Genomic DNA, 17,962 nt, shown 5'->3' on the forward strand with positions numbered 1-17,962 from the left:
TACACACGCTACGTCTTAGAGTCCGTATTACAGCTGGCTACAAATCTGTAGCTCGTTGCTCTTTTCTCTTATTATTTATCTTCTTAAAATATATTTGCAGCTAGCTTATAGCTGCTATTGTACCTGCTCTTACAAATGTGCACTGTGCACATGGTCAATTTGGTTCGTTGCTCCATGCAGGCTACAGCTGGTGGCGATGTGTACTTGTCAAGTCCAGCAGATAATCTATTGTATGTCCTAGTGGCATCATTTTGGCGGCAGATTTCAGCCGATCGATGCAAATGAGCTCCGGTGCTGATCCGGATCTCCTGGCGCTTTGCAATTTGTGTAGGAATTTGTTCTGAGTATAAGAACTATGATCGGATGTCGCTACGTAATTTATTGTCCAAAATCGTAGTATTAGAAAATATTTTACTGATTATATGTTTTTATATTATGGGAAAGAAAAACTTAATTGCCTCGGTCACAGGGCCATCACGCAATCTGTGACGAACTCAATTACCCAAGTGGTCTAATGTATAGCAGTTATAATTATCTAGAAATACATACGGAGAAGAGGAAGGAGGCAGCTGACACAGGATAACAGGAGTACCAGTGTTTTGTTTGGAGTTGTTAATTTCTCCAAGTCCATGGAGTTGCTGCCGCCTCCTAGTAGTCCCAAGGGTATTTGTAGGAATAAGTTCGCCGGAGGTCCCTCAACTTAACAACGAGATTTGTTGAGGTCACTTAACCACAAAACCAGAAACATGTACCCCTAAACTCACACAAACGTGCACTCAAGGTTCTATGGTGGTATATAAGGGTGGTTTCACTGACGTGGCATCCTAGTCACCAAAAGGAATTAAAAAAAGTACGCCGGGCTTACATGTCAGCTGCACATTCTATTTTCTTCTCCTTCTCTTCTCTTTTCTCTCCTCTCCTCTCTCTTCTCTTCTTTAGTGAGGGAGACCGGCGGCGGGCAGAGCGGCGATGGGCGGAGCTCCGGCGGAGGCCGCTCGAGGCTGAGTAGCAGCAACCGCCGCCGCCGCCGCCCTCTGCGTCTGGGCCCAGTGGGGAGGGGACGGGAAGAGCAAAGGACGCCGCCGCCGTCGCGTCGTGTCTGTGCCTGCCGGGGAGGGGACGGGGAGAGCAAGGATGCCGCCGCCGTCGTGCCGCGTCTGGACCTGGCTGGGAGGGGACAAGACATGAACAAGAACCCTCGCCCCAAGAAAGACGTTGTCGGTAGCGGGAAGAACATGCTCCACAAGCCAAACGACGATGATGGTGAAGTCGCCGCCGGCGCTGCTGCCGTTCTTTGGTCCGGCCTTCTTCACTTTGCCTCTACCTCGCCCACCTCCGCCACGCCTCCGCCTTTTCCTCCTCCCTGACCGATGTTGACGGGTTCGATGACGGTGTCGCGCACATCCTCCGTCGCCAGCACACCACCTGGCTGCTCTCCACGTCGGCGTCCACGCCTCAGCTCTACCGGCCGCCTCTCTACCCCTCTCCGTCCTAGGCTCATCGGTGCGGGAGCAACGACGCGGCGAGGCAGTCAATGACGAGGCAGTCCGGCGTGGTGCCGTGCGACGACTGCTGCGGGGGCGTTCGTCGCCGCCTCTGCCAAGAAGACGCAGGCGGGGTTAGCTGTGGCTTAGGTGGGCGCTCAAGGCGTCGTCGGCGGCGACCAGCTGACATGTGGGTCTCACGTACTTTTTTTAATTTTTTTGCTGCCTAGGATGCCACGTCAGCGAAACCACCCATATATACTGCCAAAGAACCTTGAGTGCACAGTTTGTGTGAGTTTAGGGGTACACATTTCTGGTTTTGCGGTTAAGGGACCTAAAAAATCTCGCTGTTGAGGGACCTCCGGTGAACTTATTCCTATTTTGTAAGTTCAGGCCCAAGGTCAGTAGATACGGCCCATGCCTTGACCATACTTGTCATGCATGTCCATGGGCCATGGCCGGATATGATCAGGGCAGGTACATATCCTCTGCTTCAGAAACTCATGTTGACGGAAATGGCTAGAAACCATTTTCAAGAGAAATCTCTTCTTGTAGATACCAATGTTAAAGTGCAGTACTCTTTACTCCGGTCAATAGATACTTTTACTGTTACTGAGCTGCAAAATTACGGCTCGAGTTTGAGAGAGCTCGAGCCGAAAAAGTTGAGTGTCAAGCCAATGAGCTCAACTATAGATCCATACATAAGGGCTCCTTTAGATTGATTTTTTTTCTGTTATAAAAAAAGATTGAAAATTTTCGTAGGAATCTTAGAGAATTCAAATCTGGAATTTTTCCTAAGTAGGTTATTTGGAACAGAGGATTGGAGGTTGCCAAATTCCTTATGCATACCTATACCACAATTCCATAGGAATTCTGCACATGAGCTCAAACCTCATTTTTATTTTTCCTAACAACTCCTCTTTTTTATCTCTCATCTCCCTCTCTAGTCCTTCTAAAATCCTGTGTTGTTTTCCTTCGAGCTATGTAAACACATCATTCATCAGATTCCTGTGAGATTTGTTACTGCGTGCCATTTCTGTAATTTTCATATTTCGTTTTTTTCAAAAATCATGTCTTCCAAAGGGGCCCTAAATACTTGCTCTCCTCTTGTTTTGCACAAGTAAACAACAAACCAACACCAAACCTGATTGCTAGATGTTCCTCTTACCAACAAACACATGAATATAAAAAACGCAGGATTTGAATGTCATCACACCTTAAATCCTAAGGAATGAAAGATAGAAAAATTACACATGAAATTGTTTGGATGGACCACAAGAAAAACAATTATTTAGAAGAGGAGAGGTAGATACAAAGGAAATATTCCAAGAGCCTTAGAGTTTATACCAGGATTCCTCCATAATTTCCATAAAACATGCCATTTGATAGGAATTTCAAAGGAATTCTAGAGACCTAATCCTTTGTTCCAAAGGACCCAATATGAATTTTTCTTATAGTATTTAAATCCTTTGAAATTCCTTCCTTTTTTTCCAAAGGAGTATTTAAGAGGTAGTGAATGATGTTTCCTAGCTTGTGTGGCTCAACATAAAATAACCTCATAGGATTGTGGGGAATTAGGAATTTGTGTTGATGAACCGGCTGGTTAATTACTAACTTCGTTTTATCATCATCGAGCAAGAATTACGAGTAGGTTCAAAGGTGGTGAAATTTGCTAAAGGACACTTAAAATGTGTGATCTTTGGCAGTGACACTGCTAGAACGTGAATTTACCCGAGGACACTCTAAAAGAATGGTAATTTGCTGCAGAACACTAATACCATTAAAATATTATTTTCACTAGAGTTGGAGAGAGAATTTATATAAAATAACTTTCCTACCCCTATCTTTTTCCTCCATCCAATTCCAATCACACGCATACGGCAGGGGAGGGGGCAAACAATTGACCAACGGCCTAGCTTATATTGAAAGCTTACAACGCTGGGAAACCCAGTTCAAAAGTAGTAGCAGCGCAAAAGCTGGAGAAAGCACGCAGGCCACAAAAACAAGACAAAACACACATAAAGATCCAACATTAGAACGTAGATTACACCGTATATTACAGGTTAGGACTTTGCCACCATGGAGAATAGTTTCCGCTGCCAGGAAGCGGAATTCCGCTCTTGAGATGGCTGGAAAAGTTTTGAAATTGAAAGTGAAAAGGAGTTTAATTTCGTAAGTATGTGTCACTTGCTCTAGTCAAAGAAAATAAAATTACTTATTAATAGTAAATTAACAGTGTGTAAGGGTAAGGAGGAAGAAATTTTACTTGTCAAATGGCAGCCACATAGATCGTGTAGCGCCGTAGAAGATGAACGATAGGAGAGCCAGAACTATACTGTCTATTGCCAGTAGTTAAAGGTCAACCAGATAGTAATTAGCTAAATTACCAGCTTACAGTTTTTTTTTTCTTGTAAGAAGAAAAAGAAGCACACAATTCATAATGACCATTGCTTTGAGCGAAGGACAACACAAGTGAGTGTTTTCAACTTTAAATAAGAAAGTTGCATGTGTTATGATCAAGGGATCCAGTTGGCATTTGCACCTTTGAACCACCATTAAATTGATCCATATCAAGTAAAATTAAAACAGAGAAAATCATTACGTGCCATCAACAAAGTCCAGATTATCTACTCTAGCGAACTCTCTCGTTCTGCTGTATTCAGTATTCACGACGTTTGGGTTGCTTGTTTTCTTCCATAATTTTCACCATTGTCTTTACTATTCCGTTAGTCAAAGGGACAAAGTTTGCCCTGCCTTCGGCCACATCGTTAGACTGACACTGATCAATGAAAGCGCCGAAACGAGCTTGGTGTAGGATCGTGAAGGGCCTTGGCGTTAAAACAAAAGAGTTACTATATCAGAAGCTGCCTAAAAAAAAAAAAAGCAACGATGGTCATGCCCGCAAAGCCATCAAAACAGGGGGGGAGAGAGAACTGACTTAAGAGTCACGTTTATATCCTCGGGATGAATAAGTTACTAAAATGAGTTTTTGAACGGAATTTGACAAGGAAACAACACAAAAAATGGATAAAGAAAATGATTAATTGGGTTAAGAGATCAGAGGTTAATTAATTAAGGATACTGAAGAGGTAGCGCTCCCACCAGTCCATGACGTACAGCCCAAAGGTGACGTTGTACAGGAACAGCTTCCTGCCCATCCAGCTCATCTCCTCCATAGTATTACTCTAGCTGTTCTCTCGCACTCTCTATGGAAATTAAAGAGGCGTGTTGTTGTGTTGGTATTTATAACTGGAGGAGGCAGCAGCAAAGATCTTGCCATTTGCCAAGCTAGCCATAGCCAGAAACGAGTGAAAACTTGATGGTGACGACGACGACGATGGGGGAGGAGAGGGAGTGAGAGGAACGCACTAACCAACGATGGCTGCGACGGCACAGGCCAAGACGAGAGAGGGCGCGAGCTGTAGGTGAGGTATCCGTTTTGTTAGGGATATACTATCCATTTTTGTTAATCTGTGGTTGATACGCTTTCCGTATTCTCCCGATTCTGTTTTTATAGATCGGTTGAGTGGTTATCTATATGTAAACACGCTTTGTGATCAATAGAATTATCGCGTTGAATTCTCTCATTCTAATATCGTATCAGTTGTTTTTGCTTCCGCCACCAAGCCCTAAAACTCCATCCCTCTCTCCCGTGTTCACTGTCATGACGGCTGCACAGTCTGAGCCCTCGTCTCCACAATCATCCACCCTCGACGACGCCTCCTAGGCCATCGCCAACACCGTCCGCAACACTCTCCACCTGCACGGCGCTCCGAGCGATCCTACCCTCGCCGACTCTGCGGCGATGACTACGTCTACCGCCGCTCGCAAGGCCTTCGCTGACCTCCTTGCCAAGCTTGCCACGGTCGACGTGTCCTCCTCCTCCAAGCCGCCGCTTCCCGCGACCGACATCACTCCGCCGGAGCTCGCCACCCTCTTCGCCATTGCCCGCAATTTCGCCGGCCGGGCACGTGCATCACCGGCGACCCACCTCTACCTCCCGGCATCGACGTCTCACATGGTGTGTTCAACGCCCCAGGCACCAACTCCGATGCCATCAACATTGGTGTGCCTCCCGCCGGCCCTACCGCGTCCGCCGGCGCCCGCGGCGCCACAGCCGGCTTTCTCAACACCCTCAATGCAGCCTTCCTCGGCATGTCTCGCGCGCCCCATGCCGCCCCCGTGACATCACCAGCCTATCTCCCGCCCAACCTCGACGACGAAGCCACCGCATCTCTGCACGCCCAAGCCGTCACCGTTCTGAACATCAAGGCGCTGATCCCTGTCACCCTCGACATCCACGCCAGCAACTACAGTCATTGGCGCCGGTCTCATCCTCGTCACGCTCGGCAAGTACGCTCTCACTGACCACGTCCTCACCGACATTTTCTGCCCTGACCAACCGGTCGACTTTTGAGGTCACGACTACGGAATTTGCATGGTATGGAGATCATCGGTACCAGGGTATATGCGAGATTGAGGTAAAAGAGACAGAGATAAGGATTTTATACAGGTTCTGGCCCTTTCACAGGAAGCTATCAACCCTACTCCTGTTTGGTCGAAGCCGGTATTGCTCTTTATTCATCTGAATCACACAAGTACAATATTTGGGATAACCTATCTAGCTGTCGTCAACTTGGCGGCACAGATAACCAACACATAGTCGACAACAGGGTAGTCTTCCTCCTCGAGTACGAACTCATCAAGTTCGGAGATGGCGCTAGATACCTCTTATTGGCCTCCGCAGGCATCATGGGTCTGTCTATGTCGATGTTTGGCGCCGTGTGTTGGCTTGTGTATTGTGTGTCTATCTGTTATTGTTGTGTCTTCTCTCCCCCTAGGGGGTCTTGTATTTATACCCATAGATGTCCCCATGTCAAGTAGAACTAGGGAGACCAATATGGATACAATCCGGGTAGTCCTTATAGTTTTTATATAGAACTCTATTTGTCCTTCCTTATCCGGAACTCCTACTATATACGAGGTATGATTCTGTATAATACTTGGTATATGGTGGGCCCCGCCAAGTTTAGTCGATTACTATTGGGTATGTGGTATCCATAATCCTGACAGTAGCCCCCGACTTCAACTCAAATGAATTCATGTTGTCATCCGCGTTTTCTCTGTTAACATTGTCATGCTCACTTGGTTGTTCTTGATAACAATCGAGAAGACATGGAGTACTCAACATCATTGAAAGAAGATCAATGATCCACAAGTGAATTTGAATTGAAGTCTAAACAACTGTCATAAACGAGCCTGAAATCAACGCAAATGAACGAGTTGATGTTGTCGACCGAAGACCTTGGAACAATAGTCGTCATGCTCGCTTGACCGTTCTCGGTTGACCGAGAAGGTACGGAGTATGCAACTAAGTTTCCTGTCTTGCCGTAATCAAGAATTTGGGTTGAAGTCAAGAATTTTCATCTTAGCGGGTACACCATCACTTCATTCCATAATCTTTGTCGAACTCCACCAACTGTTTTCGAGTAATTGAGTAGTCGTCCAACCGTTCTCGAGTAATTGAGTAGTTGTCCAACCGTTCTCGAGTAATCGAGTAGTTGTAGAATCTGCGACAAAGCCCTGCAATATGACTTTCTTGAAATCAATACTCAGAACAGATTGTTAGATACAAATAGCCCCCGAGCGAACGCTCAAGGGTAACACAATATAATATGAAATTGAAAATTGAAAATAAATTGAATTTGCACATGATAATAAACGTGTACTCTCGCTAAAGCCGTCCTCAGCAATCAGAGTTTGGTACTCTTCCTAGCCCCCAGCTATCTTTATGGAAAAATCGTTTTTCCATAAAGTCAGCTTAAATCTTATAACAAACCAAGTTGAAGCTGACGAAATCCTAGCCCTCAGCCGTGAATTTGGGAAAACCAATTCCCGATTACACGGCTTAGTTAATACATATAGCGTAAAGGAACGATAGGATCGACTTCAAGAAAGGCGATTATAAGAAAAGAGGATCAACAGACAAATACTGCATATACAAACACTTACAGAGGTTGTCGGAGAATCCATCTCTTGAACCCATCTCTTCGAAACCTTGAAGCACCAAAATCCCCCAACCTGGCACGCCAGTATCAACGGGGGATACCCATAGACCGGATAAACAAAATTGAGGTACGTTGGTACGAAGATCTACGTGATACGATATCAAAACAGACAAAATACAAGGATTTTATACAGGTTCGGGCCCCTTCACAGGAAGGTAACAACCTTACTCCTATTGGCCGAAGCCGGTATTGCTCTTTATTCATCTGAATCACACAAGTATATATAATATTTGGGATAACCTATCTAGCTGTCATCAAATTGACGGAATAGATAACCAACACGTAGTCGATGACAGGGTAGTCTTCCTCCTCGAGTCCGAACTCATCAAGATCGGAGATGGCGCTAGATCCCTCTTGTCGGCCTCCGCAGGCACCATACGGGGTCTGTCTAGGCTTATCCTTGATGTCGATATTTGACGGTGTGTGTTGGCTTGTGTATTGTGTCTATCTGTTCTTGTTGTGTCTTCTCTCGCCCTTGGGGGGTTTTGTATTTATAACCATAGATATCCCCTTGTCTAAGTAGAACTAAGGAGACCAATATGGATACAATCCGAGTAGTCCTTATAGTTTCCATATAGAACTCTATTTGTCCTTCCTTATCCGGAACTCCTTCTATATACGAGGAATGATTCCGTACAAGACTTGTTATATAGTGGGCCCCACTGAGCTTAGTCGTTACTATTGGGTATGTGGTATCCATAACCCTGACACAACCGTATTGGATGCGCATGGATTGTGTCGTCCTCACGTGGCTCTACTACACGATCTCCGGTGATCTCCTCGAGTCCGTCATGTCAGTCACCACCATGGCTCGCCTCGTTTGGCGCTGCCTTGAGCAGCAGTTCCTCGGTAACTGCGAGTTCCTCGGTAACTGTGAGTACCATGTTGTCAATCTTCAAGTGGAGTTCCACAACTTCCATCAAGGTGAGCTCTCCGTCACGGACTATTGCCACAAGCCCAAGATCATGGCGGAAAACTTGGCGATGTGGATGAACTTGTCGCTGATCTCCAACTTGTCATCACCACCATCACAGGTTTGAATGAAAAAGCTCATAGGATTGTGAGGAATTAGGAATTTGTGTTGATGAACCGACTAGTTTAATTGTCTACTTGGTTTTATCATCATTGAGAAAGAATTACGAGTAGGTTCAAAGGTGGTGAAATTTGCTAAAGGAGGCTCAAAATGTGTGGTCTTTGCTAGTGAGAGTGCAAGAATGTGAATTTACCCGAGGACACTCTAAAAGAGTGGTAATTTGCTGCAGGGCACTAATACCATTAAACTATTATTCTCACTAGAGTTGGAGAGAGAATTTATATAAAATGACTTTGCTACCCCTATCTTCTTCCTCCATCCATTCCTCTCACACGCATACGGCAGGGGAAGGGGGGCACGGGAAGCGGCAACACTAACCTACTGTGCGGCGGTGACGACCTTGTGGCGGGCGGCAAGTGGTGCATCGCTTACTACCGTGGAGTGGGGTGGCATGGTGGCAGGGCACGCATGAGTGCCCTATGACATCATGCACAACGGGGGCACACATGTGAGTAGTGGTGGCGACCTCATGTCTGGGTGGTAGAACGGTGCAGTAGTGAGGACTGCACGGCGGGCAGCGGGGCATACGCGGCCTGCGACCTCACGCGTAGCGGGGGCAATGGCGACCTCGTGGCGAGGCTGCAGGGCGGAACAATGCAGTTGCGATGACTTCGCGGTGGGGCGCACATGCGAGGTCTGCCGGATTTGGACTCCTGAAGGGTAGTGAGTTCACCCCGGTGGGGGGGAGGGGGGGTGGGGGTGGAGGGTGGGGGGTGGCACGTGCACGGTCAGCCGGGTTTTGATGCCCTTTGCCCTCCAGCTGCCGCAGCAACTGCACCATCGATGCTTGTTGCTTTAATAAGATGTGAGAAGAGAGAAGAAGATATGAGCAAAATTGATATTTACGTGGTTTCTCTCTCATTAATTGAATGTATATTGTATTTTAATGTTTCCGGTGTTAAATTATCACACTTTTGAAGTGTTATTAGGTAAGTTCACGTTCTTACTATGACTATGAACAAAAACCACACTTTTGAGTATCCTGTAATAAATTTTGCTTAATTATATATGTCATATGTCTGTCCACTTGTGCATTATTGGAGTTGTATACATTGAGTGCAGACAAGAGTAGTATTTCCTGCATATATGTACCTGCTGAATGGTATGCTATTTTTTTTTCTAATATACACTATCTTTGTTCAATATGTATGCAATATTTACGCGTAATATAATGCAAAGAGTTAGCCCAGCCCACGCAGGTGAGCCGGCTAGCCCAGCAACCAAATACTAAGGGCTTGATCGGTTGTGCTGGCCGCCGCAGCGCAAGCCATTCACAGCTGCAGCAAATACTCTTGGGGCCGAGTTTAGTTTCAAACATTTTCTTCAAACTTTCAACTTTTCTATCACATCAAAACTTTTCTACACACACAAATTTTTAACTTTTCCGTCACATCGTTTCAATTTCAACCAAACTTTCTATTTTGGTGTGAACTAAACACACCCTTGGTTTGGATTGGGACTGACTGGCTGCAGCTGTAGCCAGCACTTCCGATCAAGTCCTAATATAACATTAGCTGAACTAACTAAGCAGGTGTTGTGCAAGAAAATAAAATATACAGTGAAAAATCTGAAAATTATTATAGATACTTATGTTAACGTGGATAAATCTTAAACATTTATTTTTTTATCTCATCCTAGTTTTCAGGTTTGTATTATATACATATTTTTCCTTGTTGCATGCCCACCACCCAATGAGGAAGAAGGATAAATCAAATGCATTAATTACTAGGCTGCAGCTAGCACATATCCTTGCATCGTTATCTCTTATTTATCTTCTTATTTTTCCAAAACATACATACGCAGTGGTTTATGTTAAAAAAACAGTCTATTCAACTGATTGTACCCAAACAAAAGAACACAACGATGTGGAACACAGAAAGAATAAATGAGAGTGGAAGCTTTATTTCTTCTAGATTTGATTATAAACTACAGTAGGAGAGGCGAGGTGCTACAGAGAGATCAATATCACCTTGGACCTTTAGGGTCCTATTTATAGCGGAGGAGGTTGATGGCTTACACTATAAGTTAAGTTATGATGTAAGCTGGCTTCTCCCGCAAGGTGACTTCCGGTTTCTACTGGAAGCTTTCTTCCGTGATAAGATATCTTCTGGTTTTCTTCCGGTGTAAGCTTCCTTCTGTAATAAGTTTTCCACTTAGATCTTAATTCGTGTACATAATAAAATAGGTTTCATAACACTGCCCCTTGGACGAATTTGAATTATGCGCATGTGCCATTAGAAACTTCTCCCAAAACCCAGTGGAAAAAAGGTAGGAGAAAAGAGTGCATGACATTTTGAATATTGTGTTGCACCTGTTGCCTTATTAAAAACCTTGGTGAGAAAACCCAGTGGGAAAAAATTCACCAAGGAAAAAAGAGTACAACAGTTGGTCAAGTCCTCATGACTTGTTCGTGATTCTTTAGGATCACAATGACAGATTCTTCTTTTAATTATTTGTTCCCCATAATTCATGCAATTCGCTAAGTCGTCTCATGCCAATACCACAAACACATTTGTGAAAACTTGAGGCAGGCCGAGACTTAACAAAAACATTTGATAAGAGACTTGGGAGGAGGGGTTGGGAACCCCTCCTCCGCAACACGCCAAACGAAGCTCGTTTTATTACATGATTAATTAAGTATTAACTATTTTTTTTAAAAATGGATTAATGTGATTTTTAAGCAACTTTTGTATAGAAACTTCTTAAAAAAACACACCGTTTAGCAGTTTGAAAAGCGTGCACGCGAAAAACGAGAGAGGTGGGTTGGAAAAATGGGGGAAAGAATACAGCCTTAACACATTTGTGGAAAACAGATGGATCCATCAAAGGTGAGGTCCCTTGACGAGCACTTCAGCCCATCAATGATGTCCTCTGACGTAGTGCATGCCATTCTACAGAAATTTCAAAGCAATTGTGGAGATCCAATCCTTTGTTTCAAAGAAACTAAATGGATTTTTTTCCCTTTGAATTTTTTTTCTTTTGCTCTAAAGGAGACCTTAATTAATGATATGGTTTTTGATAAATCACCATCAAAATCTTATATGCAGATACTTTTCAAGATAATATATTAGCTTTGATGTTGGGTACAACTACAAAGGTGAGATGTTGACATCAAGCTAATAAAAGATGGATGTCGTAAACTTGAGTCAATCGTCAGGTATATTTTCACTAATTTTAGGTGGAGATTCACAAATAGAATTTAATAATTGTGGTTTATTTACCTTTTGTCGGTGTCTATTAGTTTGTGTTTTGAGAATTGTTAAATTCAGAGTGTGTCTTGTGAACTCTATGGGATGTGATCGTTGTTAAGCGAATTTGTGTAATAAGTGGCTATAACTCTTTTTAGCGAAGTCTGAATTTATTTCCATTACCAAAAAAAATACCCTGCAAATTAGGGGAGCACGAGTACCACAGCGCTGCGCTGCTACATTAGAGCAGGCACAATAGGATACTATTAGCCAGCTATAAACATATTTTAATGAGATAAAAATAAGAGAGAAGAGCGACGGGCTACAGAGCTGTAGCCAGCTGCAGCATAGACTCCAAGACGCAATACGTGTATGATAGATAAGACGATATATTAATTGTATTGTAAGCAACTATTATATGAATTGGCTATAAATAAATTGGAGCTAGGAGCGGGCTATATTATTAAACTTGCTCTTAGGGACAAGGAAAATGACACAGAAACTGGCTCCGAGGCAGAATAAAAAGATGAAAGACTCCAACTTGGGTTAGTATTCTCCATTCTGAAAAACTTGCTAATACCAATGAAAGCTTTTCCAATGATTTACAAAATTTTCCCTCCGTACAAGAAGATGTACCTGACCTACTGGCTACTATAGAATTAAGGCTATGTTTAGATCCCACTTTAAAATTTTTCACCTTATCATATCGAATGAACACCTGTATAAAGTATTAAATATAGGCTAAAATAATAATTAATTGCACAGATTGCGACTAATTTGCGAGACGAATCTTTTAAGCCTAATTGCTCCATGATTTGATAATATGGTGCTTGTTGATGAAAAAACACACATTGACCTGAGAGCTACAGTAGACATTTGCTAATGATTAATTAGGCTAAATAAATTCGTCTCGTGGTTTACTGACGGATTCTGTAATTAGTTTTTTTTATTAGTGCCCGAACACCCCATGCGACACCCTATATAATACCTGATGTGACACGCTAAAACTTTACACCCCTAAATCGAAACACCCCTAAGAAGCTTTCAGAATACCACCACTACTATATCTAATATGGCCAGACCAAGAGTGAGGAGATTGACTGAACCAATGAGTTCTTATACCCTATGGTCCAGAATTTCTTTCTATCTAGAATCGTTAACCGTACGACCTTGGTCTTTAGATGTGTTTTAGTTTCTTGTGTACAGTGTATTATAGATTTGTACTTTGATGATTAAAATGGTTCAAGTGGCAGTTGATTTCAGTTATAGCTCCAGCAGGTGCTTTGAAGCATGACCTGACAGGGTAGAAAATTAACATTAACTATAATTTGTTTGAACGTTTAGCACCACACAGTGCGATGATTCATTGAATGGAGTAGGAAAAAAATTACATTAAGATTATTGCCCTGGAAGACAATAGTTAGGAGAAAAAAACACCAGCACCACCACACACCACCAACGCTTACATAAACCTAAGGAGAAGGCTAGCACCAGACCAGCTGCCGCTAGACCAACAAGAAAGTTACAGCCGAGAACGTCCAAATCCAAGCCCTAATAGTCGACCACCAACTCATCTATCCACAATTTTGGGATTGAGGGGGAGTCGGAGAGAAGATGAAACCACTCTCCCCCCTAAGGCCCACCAACGTGGCCAACTTGTGAAAGGTAGCGCGCCACCGCAAGAGGACGAATCTAGAACAAGCCTGCACCAACTGCTAGAAAGAAGATTTGGCTAGGGGCTGCCCAGACGGCGTCTCAGGGATGACGACGTCGATGAACATTAACTATAATAAGAAGTTGTGACCCAGTTGTATTATATGGTTTTCATTAACTCTTAGTAACAAATACTAACTCTTCCGTGAATCCTGATATAAATGAAATCAAAGCACATCAATTTCCACTGTAGCCACTTGTTTTTTTTTCATTGTTCTGTTAGAGCTCATCCATTTATTTCTATGTATGTTCTAATAGTTCAAATTAACCATCACATTTGGAACAGGGAGCTATTTCCTGTACTAAATTTAGATGTATCTTTCTTAGTTTTCATCTTTAATTTGAAATTTACATTGTGAAACAAGACCACATTCTTCCTGAAGTATTCTTCCCATTCTTCAGGCATGATAAGCTGAACACAATGCTCTTGGAAGCAAGAGAATACAATTTGATGCCAATATTCAGCTGGAACGTTCGAACTAGAACTATTGATTCCAAAGAAAAATGACATCTTCGTATCTATACATGTAACCCTCTACACTGTCATTACCTATTAACATCTCGAGGTTGTGTGGTTTACCTATTGACCCTACAGGGTTGCCTCATCTTGGTTTAAGAATCTTGTCGTCGGCAGTCCATTTTTCAGGTAGAAAGGATATCCATCCCAAAGGTAGCAATGCTGCCAAACTTTGCAGCAAAATACACAAAGGGAAGCTTGTGTAATCCCCACCAGACACCCCAATTAAACTGGACAACCCAACTCCAAATACTCCGCTTACTATTGCTGAAAACACCAGTCCAGATGTGAAGAAAGCGAAAAGCGAACCTTCACAGCCAGGTGGGCATTGGCTTGACAACAGAACTGAGAATGGCAAGACCTTGAATTGAGCAATTGCTTCTGCTAGAGCCGAGAAACAAAGCACATGGATCTCATTCGGTATCCCCAACATAAGGTTCACTTGTTTCACCAGGACCAAGTCTGATAGAACTGCCAAAGCATACATCGTCTGAACTCCAGCCACAAGCTGCCTCAAAGGGATCTTTTTGAGATACTTATTGTAGAGGACAGTTAGAGATAGAACCATCACCTGCCCAACAACTTTTGATAGGCCGATGACTGATGGATCAAGCTTCAGATGCTGTGTTTGAAAACAAAACATTGTCCCAGAGAGAATAGGCACAACTGCAAATGATGTCATTATCCACATAAGAGGGTAAAAGATCTGCTCCTCGCTGATTGCTGTCCTCAAGTTTGAGAATTGCTTGCGGAGATTGTCAGACAGAGAGGTTCTGACATGACGAATGTTCCAGTTTCTATGAGAGCTTGGAAGCGTCTCTTTTGTACTTAAGGAAAGTGCTAGTTGGAGGCCAAGGAGGATGGAGAATGCTGAGAACATAGTCTTTGGTTCCTGTGTTCTCAACAGAACGTAACCACCAGACAAATTTCCTAAGAGAGATCCAGCTGCCAGAACTATGAACGCGTAAGATTGTAGTACACCGGCCTTCTGCGTTCTACTGAACTCTGTGACAACAGCATCACTTACAACTTCAGTGACAGATGCGCCAAGATTTCCAATAAGAATGCAAGCCATTTGAGTTGGAAATGTGTCCCCTGTTACTGGAATGACTGCAAGTGTTCCCCATGCCATAAGCTGTAGTAACGCTGAAATAGCCAAAAACATTAGCATTAGTCAATTTACCATGAGTTTATCCAGGACATGGTTAGCAACTAATTTAAGCTACAGAATCAACAGGCATATAAATTCAAATATTTTTTTCTGAATTTCCTGGCATTCAAACATGAAAATTGGACTTCTAAAAAAAAATCCAGATGTAACGAATTCTAGAATAGAAGTTATTGGAGATGCTTATTTCTTATGCAAACTAAACCTAGAAAGAAGCAATCAACATTACACGGGCAAAGAAAACCATTGAAGGGCAGTAGCTAAATGATTGTAAATAATACAAACAAATCGGTATTGTTTTTTTTAAAAGTTAGAATTAGACGATACATTGAGAGAGCCTGTCCCAATCATTACGGCAAACGGGAAATCTTGACGAACTACAGCCAAATGAGTTGATTGGTCTTGATGTGAGAGCCAAGGTAAATCCAAGGAAGGCAGCTTTCTAAGATTAGTGGACAAGAAGGCACCTTTCTTTGTATTCACAGGCACCCAGAAGACCGGTGATATATAAGAATACCCACTTTGAAAAGCTCAGATCGTGTGATTTACACCAAGAGTAAATCACGCATCAGGTTCCAGAGAGAAAGGATAAACTCTTGGATTAACCAAGTCTTGGAAAGGTTCAAAATGTGTGACTAGCAATAATAGCACCACACGCAGCAGGAAAGCACACGGCTCCACCCTCTAGATGACATTCCAAAACATGTGTTTCGAGTCTCAAGATGGCGCTTTCCAAAACGTAAGTTCCACTAAAACAGGTGCAACCGCAAGCAAAGGCACGGAGCATGATTCCATGACCGTTCAAGCAAGCATACCATGTTCCGTTTAGTGAATAATTAATAATACTACAGTAGAAGTTCTTCAAACAATATAGTAGATCCAGTTTAGTCAGTCTGTTGTCAAATCAACCAGACAGCAAAAACCACAAAATAAACTTATTATTATTTGCTGATGATATGTTTCATTTCCAGCACCAGAGACGCAAGTGGGACAGCGGCTGGTGATGCTGAATTCCTAGGTACAGTACTTCCAATTTTCAGAAAGAGACATGAATTCATTGTCACTGTCAATATGTACTGACTGGAGCAGTGTTTCTCCTCACTATTTGGCTCTTCAATTTCTCTTCATTCTTGTTATCTCAGAACATAGTGGAAAACATTGAATTATGACGTATCATGAACGCGAAAGGAAAGCATAAATTCTTTTTTATATTGTAATTCTAGCAGCATATTTTGTCGTCGTACCAGAAATTTCGGCCTAAGAAAACCTTACTGTATTTGTCACCATTGTTTCGATTCAATTCATTCATTCATTAGTAAATACTTCCAAAATTAGGTGATTAAAACGCAGTGCTGTAGATTGATAAATTCTTCCCCATTACAACCAACATTGTCGAAACCACAAACAAACAAACAAAGAAATGAACGAAGAGAGAAGAAAGAGAAACAGCAGTCACGATGAATGAATCGAAAAGAAAAAAAAATGGAAGGAGATGGATTGGTGGGTACCTCCGATGGAGATGTAGGGGAGGCGGTGGGCGCGGCCGACGTAGACGGCGTCGGAGAGGACCCCGAAGAGCGGCTTGGCGACGAGGGGGAGGTTGCCGGCGTTCTGGACGAGCTGGAGCGCGGCGGGGGTGAGGCCGAGGCCGCGCGTGAGGTGGAAGTTGAGCGCCAGCCACGGGAAGCAGCGGAACCCCTGCACCCAGTACCCGAGCCCGCACACCCACCACACCCGCCGCATCTCCCGCAGCGAACCCAGCCTCTCCGCCGTCGTCCGCGGCGCCGGCACCGGCAGCGGCTGCGACGACGACGGCGACGGCGGCGGCGGCGGCCTCGTCAGCCTCCCCGCCGGGGGCGCCGCCGCGGCGGAGTCCTGGAACCTGGCCAGCCGCCACCGCCGCCTCGGAGAACCGATGCACGTCGTGGCGGTGCACGAGGGACGGTGAGGGCGCCGTGCCGCGCACGGGCCCGGCGTCGTCGGCGAGACGCACAGCATTATTCCGGCTCCTCTCTCGCGGACACCACCCGACCGCGGCGGAGGCGGCGGAGGGTCAGAATGCGGAGAGGCGGGAAGCGCGGAGGTGAAGTGTGTGGGCGAGGAGGAGGAGAAGGAGGAGGACAAGAAGCCAAGAAGGGAAGGGAAGGGAGGTGTCGCGGCGGGAGACGAGGAGAGCGTTCTGGAAGACGAGGAGAGAGAGAGAGAGAGAGTCCGCGCCGCTTCGATTCGGCGGTTTGTGGGGGTGGGCCCACCATAGCAAGCACCATGCTGGGGTGGGTCCCGTGACCGTGAGCTTGTGGGGGCTTCTGCGCTGCTCGACCGTTCAGTCCCTCTGCTCCGTGCGTCCGTTGGGATGGTTTTCGTGCGCCAGTGAAAAGTGAGCATACATGCTGTATCTGTGTGGGTTGGTTTGGTTTGAGGAGTATATTAGCCTTACTAATATTTAATAATTTTAATAGTGTTTATTATTTTTTTAGTTTGGAGCTAAATTTTGGTATGCCTAAGAAAATAGGCCATTTCAACAGTTAATTTAGGCTATTTTGGCTTCAATTCAAACACAATTTTTCCTTTGCTAAAATTAGCCATGCCAAAAGTTGCCAAAATTTGACATTGACAAAAATTGGTAAGGCCAATTTAGACCACACATCAAACCAGCCCTGTGTGCACACATGTTTTTGTTTCAAGTGCAAAAAATCTGTTAACACTGTAATGCATAGAGGATACGCGTAGA

The 17,962-nt window shown here is 44.1% G+C and overlaps 1 protein-coding gene across 1 annotated transcript; it reads right to left on the bottom strand.

Annotated features, from left to right (window-relative positions):
• Positions 1-13,381: 13,381 nt before the first annotated feature.
• On the bottom strand, positions 13,382-17,388 carry LOC127778529 (probable folate-biopterin transporter 9, chloroplastic). Its single transcript, XM_052305149.1, has 2 exons — positions 16,740-17,388; positions 13,382-15,209 (listed from the first exon to the last, which is right to left on the bottom strand). Exons 1-2 carry the CDS (start codon positions 17,227-17,229, stop codon positions 14,149-14,151), a joined length of 1,551 nt encoding a protein of 516 aa, XP_052161109.1. The 5' UTR covers positions 17,230-17,388; the 3' UTR covers positions 13,382-14,148.
• Between the last annotated feature and the right edge of the window lie 574 nt (positions 17,389-17,962).

Source organism: Oryza glaberrima, chromosome 7 (genome assembly GCF_000147395.1).
Source record: "Oryza glaberrima chromosome 7, OglaRS2, whole genome shotgun sequence".
NCBI classification, from domain to species: domain Eukaryota; kingdom Viridiplantae; phylum Streptophyta; class Magnoliopsida; order Poales; family Poaceae; genus Oryza; species Oryza glaberrima.

Coding starts and splice junctions, on each gene's coding strand:
- LOC127778529 (XM_052305149.1), bottom strand. CDS start 17,229: ATGCTGTGCGTCTCGCCGACGACGCCGGGCCCGTGCGCGGCACGGCGC. Junction 15,210..16,739: donor CCCCTACATCTCCATCGGAG/GTACCCACCAAT, acceptor TGGCTATTTCAG/CGTTACTACAGCTTATGGCA.